The sequence below is a fragment of the Lucilia sericata genome, unplaced genomic scaffold, assembly GCF_015586225.1.
Source record: "Lucilia sericata isolate MDLA Ls3-8-SP2 unplaced genomic scaffold, ASM1558622v1 Contig000394F_arrow, whole genome shotgun sequence".
Taxonomy (NCBI): domain Eukaryota; kingdom Metazoa; phylum Arthropoda; class Insecta; order Diptera; family Calliphoridae; genus Lucilia; species Lucilia sericata.
In genome coordinates this window covers 19,171-40,085 of record NW_023994412.1, presented here as the reverse complement: position 1 = coordinate 40,085, position 20,915 = coordinate 19,171, and the positions used below count along the sequence as shown (strand labels likewise).

Below are 20,915 nucleotides of genomic sequence, written 5' to 3'. Positions count from 1 at the left end.
TTTTATAACATTTTTATTTCCGTTTTACCAGTAAGACTTGGTCTTAGATGAAATTTTTTTTTTTTTTTGTTTTAGGGTAATTGTGGTTTTTTTATTTAACAACAACACATGTTTTCTACTATTTTCATAAAAAAAAGAAACATTTATGACAAGTAAAAAAAGAAAATAAAAATTTCAAAAACTGCTGCTGTCTAAAAACCCAACAATATAGTCAGCACTAAAAAAAAGACCTTAACAACAGTGTTAAGGAAAAAAGTGTCAGGATTTATGTGGCAACGGAAGTGCTATTACTACAAAATGAGTACAATGTCTACTTTTAGGCGTACACACCTTAAAAAAAAGAAATCCTCTCCCCTCCCAACACTTATGTCTGTAATTTGACAAAAATAAATATAAATTATTTTTTTTGCTTTTATGAGCTTTCTTTACTACAGGCCTATAACGTAAATGAGTAATGTCTGTGAAAATTAATTTTTAAAGTCATGTAATCAATTAACATGGCTTCTTCTTATTCTTTTTTTGTATTTGCTGGCTGTTGTTAAGTTTTCACTTTTTCCTGTTTTTAACTTTGTTTGTTATTTTAAAGTGAAATTAATGATTTCTTTTATGTCTTCGACATTATTAAAAAACAGTTGAAAAGCCAAAAGTTTAGACAAACAGAAATTATGACTAATGACAATTGTTGTTGAGAAGAAATTTGTGGAAAAATTAATATAAATTTAAAGATTTTGACAGGTGAGTTGTAGTTAATGTTTAAAGGAAAATCTATAAAAGAAGTTTGGATTTTCTTTCGAAAACTTTAAGAAAGTATAGAAAAGCCTTTTAAATTTGATTAAAAATTTTTTTCTAAAAAATTCAAAATTTTTAGTAAAATTGTAAATTTTAAAAATTTGTGTAAAATTTGAAGAGTTTGCTTTTCCCTTACCCAATAGCTAAGTAACAACAATGTTGATGTTTTCCAGCTTTTTAAGTAAATGAAATATACAATGTGCATTGCCAGGATTTATGACGTTTAGTTTTTCATTTTTTGTTTTGTTTTCCCAGTTAGTTTACTTTTTCAGCACTTGTTTGATTTGTGAAATGTATAAAAAATATATGAGTAGAAACAGAAATCAAAAAACATAGAAACAATGTTTTGAGTTTTATGTGATTTCATACAAAAAAAAAAAAGGATAAAATTAAATTATTTTGGACGCGACAAAATATAACCAAAAACCAACACAATAGCTACTAGAAACAAAAAAAGAAAATAAATGGAAAACAGCAACAGCCACCACATTGTTTTGAAATTTATACACACATACTAGCAAAAGTTAAACAAAACTCAACGATCCTTAAACACATACACAAACACACATATATATTTGAATATTTGCTGAAAAGAAAACAAAACTTAATAAAATCTAACAAAAATTTTTTGTTGCAAATAAAGCAAATATAAACTACATACCAAGTATGTATGTATTTGTTAAAGAAGATGAAGAGAAATTTGTATAGAAATATTTCATTTCTTAACTAGTTTTTCTTGCAGTGGTTAGCTGCTGTTGTTGTTATTGTTTGTTTAATAGAAAAAAAAAAAACAACTACAAAATAGTTGAATATAAAGTGTATGCAGCAGAAAATAAAGAAAATTAAATTGCCCTCTTTATAAACAAGGAGCACTAGAACAAATACAAACATATACAGTAAACCCATACCTTTGTGGATGGAAACAAATACGCACTCACTCTCGAAAAAAGTAAAGACTAACAGCCTTATTCATAAACATTTATCAAAGGTTTATAGAACAAATTTTGTATGAAAATTTGATTTATAAACCTTTGATAATAGTTTATGAATAAGACCCTAAGTATAAAACTCTTAACTAACCATATTTAAAGTTAATATTGTTGTATTTTATACATATACATATGAAAGTAGAGATCAGGTATGGAAATTTAGTACTTTTACAATGGTTTAGTACTTTTTGTAAACTTCACAACCATGGCATACTAAGTACTTTTTTGTACTTTGGCAGACTAGCCAACAACGACTGGACAATAGGCAATAAACTATTCGATAGACTGCTTATTCGACAAAAATTTAGACTACTCTACACACACGGGTAAAGTGTACTCCTCAAAGGACAAGGACTGCTCCAAAACTAATCCAAATATATGCTGCTTTACATCATGAAATTAGGCCTTTGCTTAAGTTATGGTAGTACAAATTTAGACTACTCTACACACACGGGTAAAGTGTACTCCTCAAAGGACAAGGACTGCTCCAAAACTAATCCAAATATATGCTGCTTTACATCATGAAATTAGGCCTTTGCTTAAGTTATGGTAGTACATGATCCTATGCAATGCAATCAAAACTAAGAGGCTACTAAACGGATCATCTAGTTCAATATATGATTACCTTAATAGATCATGTACTCTAAAAATGTTTGAAGGGCAATAGTCGAGTGCGCTGGTTATCCAACAGACTTCTGATAGTCTAGTTAATAGACTCAATCCAATACACTAATCCATAGTTAATAGATTCAATCCAATTGAATAATCCATATATAATAGACTAGTCCATATACAAGTCCGTATACTAGTCCGTAGACTAGTCCATATACCAGATCGTATTAGTCCGTAGGCTAGTCCATGGACTAGAATATTCCCTATGCTGGTCCAAAGATGATGGTACATAGCCTACTCGAGTCTATTGGCTATTCAACAGTCTTTTGGTAAAATATTTATTAGACTAATCCTTAGACTAGTCCATAGACTACTATATAGACTTGAATAACTAGTATATAGACCAGTCCATAGACTAGTACATAAACTAGTCCATAGACTAGTCCATAGACTAATCCATAGACTTGTCCATAGACTAGTCCATAGACTAGTCCATTGACTAGTCCGTAGACTAGTCCATAGACTAGTCCATAGACTAGTCCACAGATTAGTCTATAGACTAGTTCATAGATTAGTCTATAGACCAGTCCATAGATTAGTCTACAGACTAGTCCATATACCAGTCCATAGACTAGCCCATAGACTAGCCCATAGACTAGTCCATAAACGAGTCCACAGATTAGTCTATAGACTAGTTCATAGATTAGTCCATAGATTAGTCTACAGACTAGTTCATAGACTAGTCTATAGAATAGTACGAGTCCGTTGGCTATCCAACAGATTTTTGATAAAATAGTCAATAGACTAATCCTTAGACTAGTCCATAGATTAGTAAAAAGACTAGTCCATAGACTAGTATGAAGACTAGTCTATAGACTATTATAAAGACAAGTCCATAGACTAGTATAAAGACTAGTCCATGGACTAGTTCCGTAGACTAGTCAATAGACTACCCCGTAGGCTAGACAATAGACTAGTCCATACTGTACTTAATAGACTTGTTGAAAAGTTATTGGTATTTCGATTTTCCATACCAGATATATGTATATAGTACATATATTTGTAATTGTTGTTGCTGTTCTACTACCATTGTGTTTAACCAAAAGTCAACTATTTTTGTAAGTGAAATAAACACTTGAAAATGCTTGTTGATATGTATGTGTTTGTCTGTCTATATAATAAAGTAAACATGTGTATATTGCAATTGTATATAAGTTTTGTTGTTGTTGTTTTATTTCCTTAAAGCTTTCTTAGAGTTTCAATTCTTTAGCAAGTTCATGTGAGTTTTTTGTGAGAAACTTAAAATAGTTTTTAATACTGTATATGTGCAAGGACTTTATTTTGTTGTTGTTTAAGTTTTTAACAATATTTGTTTTGTTTGCAACAAGTCAACAGTAGTTAGAAAAACTAAAAAAGAAAAGTAAGAAGCATATTTGTTGCTTTAACTATTGTTTCTTTCTCTCTATTTGTTGCTGTTATTATTTCTGTTCTTTCATTGTTGACAATTGTTTTTGTTTAAGTTTTTTTAGTTTTCTTTTTTCCTTAAATGTGTTTGTTGTTGTTGCTGTTTTGCTATGACTTATTTACTTTTAGTACTTAAATGGAGTTTATAATCTCTTTTTTTCTATTTGTTTGTTTTCATTTAGTACTTTTTTTTAATATTATTTGTATAATAAAGTTTTCCTTTCTCTTAGATAGAAGTTATATGATACAATGTGGTTGGTTTTGTTTGCCCACAATTTTATTAATTTAATAAAAATATTTTAGTTTTTTTTTGTTTTGTTTTTATTACACATAATCTTAAATTTGTAATAGTTTATTAAATATTTATTTTATTTTGTTTAGTTTAGTTTGGGTAATTTATTAAATTAAGACCCTGATGTAGTTATGAATGTATGTGTAAGTGTAAAAAATGTCTTTATTTATTGTGGTTAGTTTTTCTTTAGGTATTGCGTGTTTTTAGGCTTTTAATTTGTTAGTTGACCGAAGCAAGTGTAAGTTATATAGCCTTCTGCTAGTTATTTATTGTTTGGTAAGAAATCAAAATTCATATGGCAGTTTATAAAGAAATTGTTTAAATATTTAGATTAATATATTATTATTTAAAGAAAATTGCTAGTTAAAAAAACTTCTTTGTAAAAATTGCTAAGGATTTTCTAAGAAAAAAGGAATTCTTAAGTTTAAAATAAAGTAAACTAGAATTAAAATGTTATTTCATCAGGACAGGAAGATGTCCTGATGATCTTTGTTTAATTTTTTAAAATGTTTATAAAACTTCCTAAAATAATTTGATTTATTTTAATGCAATAATCACTATATTTTCTTAATTTTTTCTATTTTATTATTATAACACACACTTTTGTTTTTTGCAAACAATTAAATTTACTCGATTTAATTTAGGAAAATTGAAAAGAATACAATTTTTTGCTTGTTTATTTTTGTTATTACTAAAATAGGATATTTTGTCAAATGTGTAACATGTGTGGAAATTACAAAATTTATAATGACTTTTTAAAAATGGCAACAGTTAGGCTGATAAAAGAGACACATACAAATAGAAATTGTAGAAATAGACACACACAGAAAGATAGAGAGAAAAACAAATTTTCAAAAAGCTATGCATCATTTACAGAAAATAATAATCTTTATATGTGTGTAGAGGTACGTATGAAAGTGTTGTCTTCAAACAATATACAATGACTAGAAATATTACTTATACGCCTGGGGTGCCATCATCTCTACCCAAAGCACAAGAGCTGAAAACGAAAACGAAAAAAAAAAAACACATGTATGTATTTGTGTTTATTATACCCCAAAGCATCATGATGCTTTTGCGTTATTTATGTGTATATATGTATGAGTTGCATATGCGTTAAGTAGGAAATGGTTCAATACTCATACTTTTTTGCTTTAAAAAAAAGCATTTATTACTTACGTTTCGTTGTCTATTGTAACGAGTATTTGTGATTTTTCTTGTGTTATTTTCATTATGTTGTTATTGCTGTATACATGTTATGCTTGTATTTTTTTTGCTATTGTCAAATTTGTGTAAATTGAAATAGAATATATCACTAGAGGACAAATTATCTTGTAATTTACGCCACATCCTGCAAAACACATACACATCCTTTACACACCTACAGCCAAATAGTCTGCTATTTTGCAAAAAATAAAGAAAAAAATAAATAACCCCCCGCCAATGCCATCATTACCTTACACATATATTTGGCTTTTAGGCCTTATTCTGAAACCTAGACACACGACAAGACAAAAATAAAACTCATATAATGTTTTATCTATTTTAGCATTTATTTTTTAACGCTTCCTTCTCGTTATTTTACATTTTAAACACATAATTGAAAAACATCAAGTGCATGGTTGTAAGCTTTTGTTCTGCGAAACAAATTGGAAAAAAACAAGCAGCAGCAAACACTTAAATAGCATGGGGGTTTTTTTCTTGTGTCTATTTGGCACCCCAAAAAATACAAATTCCACCAAAATACAAATATTTTCTGTGTTTAACTCACGCACACGTTAGTTAAACACGCACTTATATTTACCCACTGTATGTCTGTCTAATCTAAAATTATTATGTATTTCAAAAACCATTTATATGTGTTTAAGTATCTGTTGCTTGCTCAGTGTGTCTAGGTTTGTGTGTAAGAAAAAAAAGTTCATTTTCTGCTTTTCTGTGATTGACGGCATCCTCACAAGAAAGAGACTGAAAATATAATAGAATCCACTTATAAACCCCATTTATTTTCTCCATATTTTGTTATTATGGCAGCTTAAAAATAAATACTTTGTTTATTGTTTAAAAAAAGGGAGTTTGCTTTTTTTTGGTGTGTATGATAAATTTTGTAGATTAATATCTAGGAATTTATTTACTTGGGTAAAATAATTATATTTTACAGGTTGTAAGAGCAGCATAACACGACAACACACAAATAGAGCGGGAAACTAAAGAAAATTAATTAACAAAATTGTGTTTTAAAAACATTCATTTAGTTTATTTTCTTTTTCGTAGGTTTTACTTTTAACAAAGCTTATAAACAAATACCCGATACTTAAGTGTAATAACAAACGGAAATTTATAAAAGAAAAGGCATTTCCTTTGACACACACACACACACACTCAAACTTTAATAATCATATCAAACTCATAAAGGATGTAATTAGTGATAATGAGCGTCAGCTAAAAGAGAAAATTGTATAAAACTACAATTTGTTGTGACTAAAATTAACGAATAAAATGAGCCTTGTTATTGTTGCAAATTAAATGTTATTTTAGTAATAAAGTCAAATAGTAAGTTTGAATAAAGAAAAACACGTTTGGTGTAAAATCACACAGTTGGGTTAAAATTACATAATATGTATCAAAATAACGCTTTTTTTGTGTAAAATTTAACACAAAAAGAGAATAATATGATAATTTTTGTAAAATTTTACATTTTGTGTTAAATTACACATTTTATGTAAAATTACACATTTTGTGTAAAATTACATACTTTGTGTAAAATTACACATTTTGTGTAAAATTACACATTTTGTGTAAAATTACAAAATTTTTGTAAAATTATACATTTTGTGTAAAATTACACATTTTGTGTAAAAAATCACATTTTATGTCAAATTACACATTTTGTGTAAAATTGCCCAATTTGTGTAAAATTACACATTTTGTGTAAAATTACACATTTTGTGTAAAATAACATTATTAGTGTAATATTACACATTTTGTATAGATTGAGTACAAATAAGTAAAATAATACATTTGGACAAAATTAATACACAATTTGAGTAAAATTTTACATTTTGTGTATTATTACACATTTTGTGTATTATAACACATTTTAAGTAAACTTCATATTTTTTTATAAAAACACACATTTTATGTAAAAAGTCTTAATTTATATGAAATTTGAGACTTATTGCTTTATTACTTAATAAATCCTGCTAAACAATTCTATAAAAAATTCTCAGTTTGACTAAAATTTCTCTTTAAAGAATTCCTTAAATATTTCTTTATTATTTTGAAATTTAATTATTTAGACCACAAAAATTTTGCAATTTTTCTCCAACACAGAAAAAACCCCCAGAAAACCCAAACCTTTTTTCTTTAAACCCAACACCCCCTTTTTTCCTCAGAAAACAAAAATCTCAAACACAAATTGAATTCAATTAATTAATAGCTTAAACTCATTATAAAAGGTTTTTTTTGTATTACAATATTTTATTGTTGTTACGTATATGGCTTTTCTGGGGGGGAAAGAGTTCTCCATTTATACAACCAAATAAAAGAAAATCCTTTCATGTAACAGCAAAAGCATCCTTTTGTGCAAAACCAAAAATATGTGTATACATATCTATACTTTTTGATAATAGCTAAATGATGCTGCGACTAAAGAATGGAAACAGTATAAAAATCCACACGCATTCTATTGTTGTATTTCATGTTGGCTGGCCAGATACCTTTGATACACCTAGAAAAGGACAGCAAAGTTAACTCTAGCTATTACCTCCCATTCAACTCATTCATTTGACAAATCCACCAGTCATTTGTTCATTTATTTTATATTTTGCTATTTAATTTACAATGTCGAGAGAGAGGGAAAAAATAAAGAGGTAAAAGGACTTTCTTTACTTTTATACGAAAAGCCATTATTCTTAAGATTCTTTTTTATATTCTTCATTTCATTAGTCTATTGTATGTGGTAAAGATACTTCATCATCATCAGTGTTACTTTTTGATAGGTGGTTGGTTGGTAGGGTCGGGGTTATTTAACAAAATTTGTCTTGATTTGTTTTTTTTTTCGCTTTTGGTCTATTATAAATAATAGAAAATAGCAAAAATTTCATTGCTTAAAAAGGTCCTTCTTAAGAAGTTTAGATTTTCTTTTATTATATAAAGGTATAAATTGTCTAAGTAGTACTTAAGAAATTGATAAATGCTGGGTAATATCTTTAATAATATTTTGTTATATTTTTTTTTTGGTTTACTCATGATTTTGTTAAATTGAGTTTAGGGGTTGAAGAACTTTATTTGTTATTAAAAGAAATTAACTCAAGTAGGGACAAATAAGTGCTTTAATAGTTCATTAAATATTTGAGAACTCTTTAAACAGATTTTATTCAATTAAAAATATGGTCATTGAGCTGATAGAGTTTTTTTGTAGAGGCATGAGTCTTGGGGAAATATTTAATTTGGTTAAAAAAAATATTTTGTAAAAGGCTCTAATGAACTAATATTAAACAAAATTGTTAAACATACATATATATTCGAAGACTAATAGGCGAGCAATTTTTGTATAATTTTAGCACCATATTTATGCATAAAAAGTTAATAGAATCATAATTTAAGAACATAAAAAGCTAATTTTAGCATAAAATGAATATTTAAGCACTAAATCCAAATATTAGCATAAAACTCATATTTTAGTATAAAATGCAAATTTAGCATAAAATGCAAATTTTAGTATAAAATGTAAATTTTGGCATAAAATGCATATTTTAGCATAAAATGCAAATTTTAGTATAAAATGCATATTTTAGCATAAAATGCAAATTTTAGCATAAAATGCAAATTTTAGCACAAAACGCATATTTTAGCATAAAACGCATATTTTAGCATAAAATGCATATTTTAGCATAAAATGCATAATTCGAATAAAATGCATATTTTAGCATAAAATGCTAATTTTAGCATAAAATGCATATTTTAACATAAAATGCTAATTTTAGCATAAAATGCTGATTTTAGCATAAAATGCTAATTTTAGCATAAAATGCATATTTTAACATAAAATGCTAATTTCAGTAAAAATTTTTACGAAAAGAATTTTATACAAAAACTATAAATATATTAATACAACTACATACTTTGTAGACTCTTTTTCTTAAAATAATCCATTTAATGCTGTACTTCAACTTTCAAACTTTTTTTATATAAATATTTTCCAAATTTCTCTTATTAAATAGACTATGACAAAATATGACGTACACTTATAATCAACAGACTTTTTTTTAAATCAGTTTTTTTTTGTTAAAATAAGAAAACCCTTAGACATCTCAAAAGTAAAGAAAAAAAGTATGAAATAATAAAATATAAAAATACTACTGAAAATGAATTTTCGTTTATGAACAAGTTGAACTGAAATTTCTTAACACAAATAAAAAATATTAAAAATCTACTATATAAAGAGTTTTTCTTTACTCCAACTGTGTGGCACACACACACAATAAAAAGAAAAATCTCTAGTGATGAGACCATGGCAAAAAAATTATATCTAATATTACTTATACCACAAAAAAAACATAAAAGAAAATATGTTAAATGTCTGCTATAGGTAAAATGCTTGAAAATGCAAGCAGTCTACAACTTGTATAACCATATTTTAAAGCTTCCTCCTTTAAAACCCTTTACAATATAATAATAATAATAAACCAAGCAAACAGTATTCTATATAAAAAAAACGTATTAAAAAAAACTGAAAGAAATCTCATCTTGTACAACATTAAAATATAAATATGAAGAAAAAAAATCCCCTGAAATAAACGAAAATGTAAGTAAAATCCAGCTTTTCGTACTGGTAAAAGTTTAATGTTGAATATTTTATAAAATACATAAAAATAAGAAGAACAAAAATAACCCTTTCCCTATGAACTCCCGAAAACTCTTGATACAGCCAGCATCTTTCTGTTAAAGAAATTGCATCAACAGCTAAAGAAGTCTTAACAGCAAGCAACCTGATAAATGTACTATATAGAAAGCATGAAAAGAACGAAGAGTTAATAATTTTTCTTCTTACCCCAACAGCCCAAAACCTATGGAATATTTCAACATACGCAAGGTAGACAGACCAACAGACAACAAAAACAAAATAAGTAAAATGTAAAATGTAAAAGAATAAAAATCTTTTCGACTGTATTTACAGACTTGATAAAACGAGCAAACATACATTCGGAATGTATGTATGTATTTAAGAGCATAGAGTAGTAGTTGCAATTGCACTAGTATGAAAACGAGAAAAGGTGTAGTATATTTTCAGGCTTTAGACTCTATAGGTCTGGTGAAAAAAAAAACACAAATAATCATGTGTGTGTAAGTTTGTGTTTGTTTAAGAGAGAAGTATGAGTTTATTTAAAATTCAATTATGGCATAAAAGGCGAAAAATATATGAACAAACAAGCACATAAGAGACAGCTTAAAACTGGTCAAATGGCAAAAATAGCTTATAATGACATACACATACATATAAACTAACACACATTCATGGCAATACTACTTCAGTGGCAATAATATTTCGTGCTAAGACTTTTACGAACAAAACTGTATACGTAGAATTCAAAAGGAGTTGGTAATAAAACCGTTAACGTGTATAAAAATTGCCATGAATTGCTATTTGAAAAATAAATGCAATTGATTAGGGTTTTCTTTAAGTGTAATGTGAAATAATTGCTTTTCTTAATAAGGATTGTTGTGAAGAGAAGGAAAGAAATTAAAAAAAAAAAAAAAACGGAAAAAAAACTTAAATACTCTTGAAAGGGAATTTACTTGTTTTGTAGGTAAAAAATTCATATCGAATATTTCATTCAATAATTCATTGAGAAAAGAAACATCATTTAATAATTAAAAATACAATGAAAATTTTGCAGATTTTAGCTTAAAATGCAACTTTTAGCATAGAGAGCAAATTTTAGCATAAATTGAGAATTTTAGTATAAAATTTGAAGTTTACTTTTAGCATAAAATGCAAATTTTAGCATAAAATGCAAATTTTGGCATAAAATTTCAATTTTAACATAAAATGCAAATTTTAGCATAAAATGCAAATGTTAGCATAAAATACAAATTTTAGAATAAAATACAAATTTTAGCATAAAATGCAAATTTTAGCATAAAATGCAAATTTTAGCATAAAATGCAAATTTTAGCATAAAATGCAAATTTTAGCATAAAATGCAAATTTTAGCATAAAATGTAAATTTTAGCATAAAATGCAAATTTTATCATAAAATGCAAATTTTAGCATAAAATGCAAATTTTAGCATAAAATGCAAATTTTAGCATAAAATGTAAATTTTAGCATAAAATGTAAATTTTAGCATAAAATGCAAATTTTAGCATAAAATGCAAATTTTAGCATAAAATGCAAATTTTAGCATAAAATGTAAATTTTTCCAAAAAATGCTAATTTTTGAACAAAATGCAATTTAAATTAAAATTTTGGCATAAAATGCATATTGTAGCATAAAATTTAAATTTTAGCATAAAATGCAAACTTTGGCATAAAATGCAATTTTAGCATAAAATGCAAATTAGATTGAAATATTGGCATAAAATAAAATTTTAGTGTAAAATGCTAGCTTTTGACATAAAATGCAATTTATAGTTTAAAATGACAATTTTAGAATAATATGCACTTTTTAGCATAAAATGCACATTTTAGAAGAAAATGTACATTATAGCATAACATGCTCATTTTAGCATAAAATACACATTGTAGCATAAAATACACATTTTAGCATAAAATGCACATTTTAGAATAAAATGCAAATTTTAGCATAAAATGCAAATGTTTGCACGAAATTATAATTTTAGAATAAAACGCTCATTTTGGAATAAAATGAAAATTTTAGCATAAATGGCAATTTTTAAAATAAAATGCAAATGTTTGCATCAAATGTAAATCTTTCACTCTTCACATTACTGTCTTCTAAAAATGTTCAACCCAGTTGCATATTTTATTTATTTAAAAAATATATATGTATTTATTATAAATAAATACAGTATTGTTCGAAACCTAAGTAACTTTTTTTGGCATTGTATACAAAGTGCTATATTTTCTATTTTAATTGATTTATTCAAAATTATATAATTGATAATAATAATATTATGTGTCTACATTATAATAACAACAACAAAAGTTTAAATCCATTTCGCTGTGAGTTATAAGAAAATAATAACTGAATTAACTCCATAAATAGCTGTTCGAAACTGAAGCAACTTTTTGATCTTCATATGAAAATCTTTGATCCTTTTGAGTTCCAAACACATTTATGGAATATATTAGTTACTAGTGTAGTTCGTAATGAATCCCAATCGGATTTTAAGCCACTCGCCAGCTGTAATGTTTTCTAAAACTGCGAGTTTCGACCCAGCGCTTCAGAATGCCGAACAGCATCTCTAAGGGGCTTGAGTCAGGAGATTTTGATGGACAATCAAAGAATTTGGGTCCCATTATACGATAACTACTCTTAGATCAACTTTGCTAAAGGATTTGGTTCGTTATCATGCTGAAAATCGCAACAAAGTAATTTGTTCTGTTCAATGTACTTAATCCTTTGGTTTATTTTGTTGGCCAAAAATGTCCCAGAAAGTAAAACAATCCAATTTTATTTGTATTTCAACATCAGGACTTACTCTACTCACTAAAAATCTTGCCCATAACCTTAATTGTGTGACCTCCATGCTTTTTTAAGTCTTTAATGTACGATGATGTAACCGCATATGAATCCCGCAGTGACATGGCACAGAGTTTACTTAAAGAAATTCGATTTTTTCAAAAATTTTGTACAATTTTGGGTAGAATATTGAAATAGATTACGCAAGACTAATAAAAACAGTTTTATTTACAAACGGGTCCACATTTTCCGTCTTAAATTCAAACAGAGTATGCGAGGCTCAGAGGCTGAAGGAAATATTACAATATACCCTTTTAGTAAAGGCCCAATAATGAATAGAGAGCAAAATTTTAGGGTGTGGCTATGTTTTTTAAAGAGAAGAGTTAGTCCTGATGTTGAAACACAAACAAAGTTGGATTGTTTTTCCTTTTGGGACGTTTTTCGCCAACAAAATGAATCATATGATTGAGTACATCGAACAGATCAACTTACTTTATTGCGATTTTCAGCATGATAATGAACCAAAACCTTTGGCAAAGTTGATCTAAGAGTTGTTATCGGGTAATAGGACCCAAACTCTTTGATTGCTCATCAAAATTTCCTGACTCAAATCCCTTAGAGATGCTGTTCGGCGTTTTGAAGTGCTGTTTCGGAACTCGCCGTTTTAGAAAACATTGAAGGGGCGAATAGCTTAAAATCCGATTGGGTTTCATTACGAACTACACTAGTAACTAATCTATTCCATAAAGGTGTTTGGAACTCAAAGGGACCAAAGATTTGCATAAGAAGATCAAAAAGTTGCTTAAGTTTCGAACAGCTATTTATGGAGTTAATTCAGTTATTATTTTCTTGTAACTCACATCGAAATGGAATTAAAATTTTGTTGTTGTTATTATAATGTAGACACATAATATTATTATTATCAATTATATAATTTTGAATAAATCAATTAAAATAGAAAATATAGCACTTTGTATACAATGCCAAAAAAAGTTGCTTAGGTTTCGAACAATACTGTATATAATTTTATTATTTCTAATTACATTTTTAACTAAATTGCTTTGTTCTACATCCCTCATTTTTCTCAAGAAAAAATAAAGTAATTAATTTCTTGCTTACCAAATGATTTAATTTATATAAAAGTTGTTTATCAATTCTTACCTAAAACGAAAGAGAAAGAAAAAATTTCAACATGAATAAAAGTTTAAGAATTTGTATAAAAATTTTGTAAAAAATTTATATATACATTTATATGCTATAGAAAAAACTTTAAGAATATTTTTAACAAATATTTAAATAATACTACAATTTACACACATACGCACACAAACATAGACATTTATAAATAAATTTATAAAATATTTTTTTTTTTAAGTAGTATGCAAACACAGCTAAATATTTAATACACTTATACTATATACATATTATACACTAATATAGACAATTTTATAAATAAAAATTAAATAAATATTAAAAATAATTTAAATTATAATAAATTTTTATTGTGTATTAATAAAAACTAAAAATCCTTTTTCGTCACATAATAGAATTAAATTTATTGGGTAATTAAAAAATAACATTTTATAAATCATATGAGAGTAAATTGTTTAATGTATTTTGTGGCATCAGACAAAAAATTAATATTTAATGAAAATTTAAACATTTTTAAAACAAACACTTTTAATTTGGGGCATGAGTTCTGGCTAGTTTTCATAATACACTAATTCTCTAAAGAGTTGTAAATAGATTTCTAGTTCGTTAAATATTAATATTAATACAGCTCTTGTAATCAGTTAAAAAAGCAACAAATTGCCATTGTTTCTAATTGAAAACTTATTTATGGTCCTTCGAACCGTTAAAAATAACAACTCTTTATAACAATCACTGATGTTTGAATCTAATTCAGTTGTGTGGGCATAAAATAGTCTGCCTATGTTTTTACTTCAAATCAGGTCAATTAATTTAACTTAAAATTATTATTTTTTTGCCATTCCTTGTTGTTATTGCAGTTAAATAGATAATAATACTTATCAATTTTCATTTTAATTTAATAACATTATTATAATAATTAAATTCAATTAATATTTATGTATAGAAATCACAAATTTTAATAGAATATCTTTTGTTTTTTTTTAAATCAATAAAATATTTTTGTATAAATAGCAAAATAAATCTAAGAATTATTTTCATTAGAATGTTAGTAATGTCGTAGAAAAGTAGTAGACATAATGATGCTTAAAATGTCTGAATGTAACATGAGCTTTTGTGCTGAAGAATACAAAAATGGGAGAGAAAAAAAACTTTATTAATATTTATAATGAGATTTTTTTTGTGTAATTGTAATTGAAAATTAATAGAAAATCAAAAGGATTTGATTTCAAAATTCAATTAGAATTGTTAAGAGTTTAGTAGATGATGAGCAATTGTTTAGTTTATTAATATTAGGGAGGTTAAGTAATGATTTGCTGAGGAAGTTCATTTAAACAATTTACTGCAGATATTTTTGAGCGAATTTTAGCTCAAAAGTTCAATTTGCAAGTAGTTTTAAGATTCAAAGTAGTTTTAACTTCAAACTATGTATGACTGGAAGGAACTATAGGCTACTTTTTAGTTTGATATTTCATGTAGGCAAAGTGCCACGCCCACAAACATAGTAACTATTAAAAGTAGTCTATTTCAGAAACTGCTACAGCTATGGTCCTCAAATTTTGTATGGAAAATTTTGACATAGATATGAACAATTGTCGGCAAAATGGGCGGAATGGGTATAGTGGGCGTGGCACTTCCTATATACAGAAAATGTTAAATTAGTATTTCTGATATAGTATGTATAAGTTAGAGTCCTCAAATTTTATGAGAGCCACTTTAGTAATAATATGAATATTTTAGACAAAAATGGGCGGACTAGCAATAAGGAGGCGAGATACCCCCATGTGAAATTCGTAATATCTGGGAAACTATTAGAGATAGAATGCTCAAAGTTTGCAAGAATAACTTGGACATCCAGGTGAACATTAGTGTAATAAATTGTCGGATAAGCATTAGGGGGCGTGACACCCCCATATGAAACTATTAGAAATAGAAACATCAAATTTTGCAAGTGCTACTTGACACCAATGTATGTGAACTACAACAGATAGGAGACCTGAACTGCTGTACAAGTAGCTTTAGCATCAATATGAACATTTGGTTTAAGAATAAGTCCACTAGAAATACTGGGCGTGGCTCCTTCCATATAAATTAAGGGAGCATATGAATTAAGTACAAAAATTCGTATATCTGAGAATCTATTAGAGCTAGAATCCTCAAATTTTGCAAGAACAACTTGGACATCCAAGTGAACATTAGTGTAATAAATTGTCGGATAAGCAATAGGGGGCATGACACCTCCATATGAAACTATTAGAGATAGAATCATCAAATTTTGCAAGAACAACTTGACCATATGTGAACTACAAAAGGTAGGAGGTCTGAACTATTGTACAAGTAGCTTTAGCATAAATATGAACATTTGGTTTAAGAATAAGTCCACTAGAAATACTGGGCGTGGATCCTTCCATATAAATTAAATTCAAAAAGTTGTATATCTTCGAATATATAACAACTAGAAACAATTTTATATGGGAATATGGTTTTTAGTGTAGCAAAGCACTATGTCACTAATTTGCCTATAAATCCTTAAACAAGACACCACTAAAATCTTTGACCCTTGACCCCTCCATACAACAAAGAGATTTGTTAATAATTTTAAGCATAATATTTAAATTAATATATTTAAATTGCAAATAAGGCAAAAGTTTTTAATAAAATTCTATCAAATATTGAACTTTTGAACCCTTTATAGTAAAAATCAATGCAATAGAAATTATGAACTTTATTCTTAAAGAAGTTTTTAAGCACTCTAGCTTTCAAAAAACACCTTCGTTCTCCTGACAATTTTGATATATCCAAGAAAAAAAAGGTCAAGTCTAAAAAATATATACAACAACATTTCTATAACAAAATCTTAATGATTATTTCAGCAATGCTTTGAAGTCATAAGACCATTTGACAAGACCAAGTTTTCATAATAAATAAGAAAAAAAAAATCTATTTAGATTTTTTTAAAAATTCCAAACATGTCTCAACAAACTATAAAAAATCATAAATAAATATGATCCTTCTCCCCCCCAGACATACTGTGTAAGTACTCACAACTAATAGAAAAAAAATGCTCTAGATAAATTTGTATACTTATAAAAAAGTTTTGTTTCTAGTACAAAAATTTATTGATTAATTTTATAAATAAAAATATAATATTTTTGAGAGTTTTTTCGTTGTTGTTGTTGTTCAAAAGCTGTTAAGTTTGGTACGTGTTTTTTCCATTTATGAATTAATGTTATTTTGTGGCCATTAATAAAAATCTTTCAACATCAAAAAGCAAAAAATTTTACACATACATAAGTTTATTTAGATATTATACATATTTCAAAAAAGCAAACATACTTTTAGGCTGTTATAATAAACATATCTAAAAGCCTTAGTTTAGGGGAAGGTTTTTCATATTTTTATTGCAATTTTTGTAAGATATTTGATATTTTTTCTTTCTACATTGTTAAAAATTGAGCTTTTATTTTTATTACTTATTTTTTTTCCAGGGGTTGGAGTTGAAACTTTTTTTTAATATTTCAATTTAGTTTTGGGAACATAAAGAGCAAAAGTTTAGTTGTTGTTGTTTTTAGCCAAAATAAGGAAAACTAAGACATTTCCTCCTAAACAAATGTTTATCATTTTATGTCATATGGAGAAAAAAAACAAAAAACAAAAGAAAAAATTACCATATATTATACAGGTATACATCATCATTATATATGTATGATACATACTCAAATATCAGGCATACATATTTATAAATGTCTATAGAAATGTTTTATTTTTATTTTCCTTTTTTTTTGTGTGTGCCCTCCTTGGTCTATTTATTTCAATATAAGTATTTTTTTTTGCTCAGAGGAGTATCAAGAGGAGTATATATTTATTTTATCATATTAAATTCATTGTCCATGTCCTTTTATTTGACATTATGCTAGAGATGCTTGCTAAAGCGTGTGTGAGTGTTTTTTTATTTTTTTTATTTTCTAGGATAATAAATTTTATAAAAAATAAGTTGGAAAATAAAACAAATATATAAAAAAGCAAAACTTTTAGCATTAACAACTTGACGCTTTCTTCCCACACCCCACTCATACCTTCTTACAGTTGAGATTATTTGCTTTAGCCTTGTTGTATTGTAACATTTTGTTGGATTTACACTTTATTTAAATAGGTCTTTGCCTACATAGATACCTTTACTGTTATTATATAGAAATATTGTATCTTCTTTATTACTTTCCGTTTTTCCCCACCCACTTTTCAACAAACTTTTTTTTGCGTTTCCCATTTAAATTTTTAAAATAAAATATTGTTTTATTACCTAGACCAGATAGTATTAAGTGGAAAAATAGCTAAACTATTGAACACTATGGCTAAAAAAAACAGCCTACAAAGAATTGAAAATGTATATCATATACTTTGTGCTTTACTTAGAACTAGTTAAGTAATAACTGGTTTGTAATCTATAAAAAGCAAGATACTCGCTCTTATGTATTAACATGTTATTTTCTCTTAAAAAAAATCTTTAAATTAAACAAAAATCTTTAGAAAAGGTTGTTATCTATAAAAATATTTAAAGACTTTTTATACACATCAAATTTCTATAAACTCTTTATTACTTTAAAGCAATGACTTATTTCAGTGCTTATTTGTCAGCCTAAATTCATAAGATCAAAATAAAAACATATTTTATAACAATTTTACAACCCATAGTGCAGTTATTTAATATAGATTATTTTCCTAGTTAAAAAATAACAACAAACAAACTTATTATCTAACCAAATATGTCTAATTTCTAAAAATTTTGGGTTTTTTCCTTTAAAGCGCCACAAAAAACACCCATTTAAGGTAATACACACACACACACAAATATCCTGGCAATAGGTTATAAATATAAATAATTTTGCTATAGCAATACTTAACATAACATATTGTTATCATAATATTGTTATCATTTGGTGTTATCGCACGCGTATCTTTCTTTTTTTTGGGGAAAATGAATAGACACACGACCCTAGTTTACCTTAAAAAAAAACTTTTTTCTAATAAAAACAACAACAACAATACAAATCCTAGCATATTGTAGAACAACAACATTGTAGTAGAACAATATATAATAAATGTGGTAAAAAAAATATGAAAATCGTATAAGAAGGAAAGGTACTTTAGTGAGTAAAACAGCTAAGTCTATGTTTAATATACCTGAGAATGAAATTTAAATGAATTGATGAATCATGAACTAATTTTTGAATTAATGACTAAAATTTCAAAAATTATTGAATTATTTTTAATCTATATTTTGGACTTAACACTTTTTTCACTATAACTATATATTTAAATTACTTTTTTTTGGATTATTTAAAGTGTTGGCAGAGCTCATAAAGGAAATCCTCTAAGTTGAAGGAAGCTGGAAACCTTTAAAAACTCAACTTTACCATATTCCACCAGTAAAGTTGAAGAGTTTCAATGGTCACCACCAGGGTATAAACGGTTAAGTTATAATGGGCTCCATCGGGGTATAAACGTTTGAATATTCTATGATCTCCACCAATAAAACATAACCTCACTTGAGGCGATACGAAAGCACGAGGTTAATGTCGACAACATATAGCTTTGAACAGTTACATGAAGTAATACACTACACCAGTGCGAAAACAAGCCTGAACGCGTTTAAAACGCGTTTAAAGCAAATACTCTAAGTTGAAGGAAGCTGGAAACCTTTAAAAACTCAACTTTATTATATTCCACCAGGAAAGTTGAAGAGTTTCAATGGTCTCCACCAGGGTATAAACAGTTGAGGTTTAATGGTCCCCACCAGGGTATAAACGGTTGATTTATAATGGTCTCCATCAGGGTATAAACGTTTGAGTATTCTATGATCTCCACCAATAAAACATAACCTCACTTGAGGCGATACGAAAGCACGAGGTTAATGTCGACAACATATAGCTTTCAACAGTTACATGAAGTAATACACTACACCAGTGCGAAAACAAGCCTGAACGCGTTTAAAAAATAATCGCGATTATAAGAGAGTTATTCCCCAACTCAGATCTGAATTACGACTGACATTACTTTCGTTTACTTTCAACAGCTGTTGATTTTACTTCAAATTTTCTCAAAAGTGGAGTTAACTCATTTGTATTCTAAGCATACGTAAGTCTATGATTATTATTAAAATTTCTTTAAAAAGCTTTTATTCTTTACTTTGAATTTAACTTGAAAATTTAATATAATTGTTTGATTGTTGTTTAATAGATTAATTTAACTGTCAATTTATTTTTAAACATATTTATAAAAGAAATTTCAAATTGAAAAATCTAAGGGTGGTTTGCTGTAAACACTTTAAATAAAAATCTTTGAACAATTCAAATTTTATAAATAAATACTTGGAAAACAAGCTTTCCATAACTGTAGTAGTCAACTTTAAAGCTTTGCTGCGCCCCCTATGTGTAAATTTTTTAACTATGTCAACTATATACTAAAAGTTTAAGTCATTCTCTGTAACCTCACCAAATTCCGAAATAAATAGAGCAGTACTTTCAAAGTTGTACTTGTATGAAAATTGCATTGCTTTTAGTTCAAAATTTTGAAAGATCAGAGACTCAAGAAAGAGTTATTAATGGTACAGGCTTTTAATGCTGGAGGAAAGTCCCTAAAATTTATATAAAAAATGGCATCAATTTTGGAGAAGGCTCAGTTTTGCAGACATGATTTGGTAAAAAAAAATATAGTAGATTTTTTTAAAAGGGAAGTAGAGTTTTATTAAAAGGGACAAGCAGCAACAAGCTAGATCTTTAATTTCCCCCTTGGCTTTTAAATATTATATTACAAACTAAAAGCAACTAGTTCATATCATGCTACCACTTAAAAACTCTATAATATGCACCAACTAGGTTCCCCACAATATTTTCACCAAGTATTTCCCCCTTTTTTCATTTTCTCCTGATAAATAATCAATTTTATTAAATCCACTTTAGTAATTAACACAAA

The 20,915-nt window shown here is 27.0% G+C and overlaps 1 protein-coding gene across 5 annotated transcripts in view; it reads right to left on the bottom strand.

Moving 5' to 3' along the window:
- Window positions 1–20,915, bottom strand: part of LOC119604447 (polypyrimidine tract-binding protein 1) — a 158,926-nt gene that overhangs the window by 120,355 nt on the left and 17,656 nt on the right. For 2 of the 5 annotated variants that reach the window (XM_037957050.1, XM_037957052.1), the window contains exon 2: window positions 13,914–13,955. The exons of the other annotated variants lie outside the window; for them this stretch is intronic. In XM_037957050.1, the coding sequence (XP_037812978.1) occupies window positions 13,914–13,955 (42 nt within the window). The remainder of the gene's footprint in view (window positions 1–13,913; window positions 13,956–20,915) is intronic. 5 annotated transcript variants of the gene reach the window in all.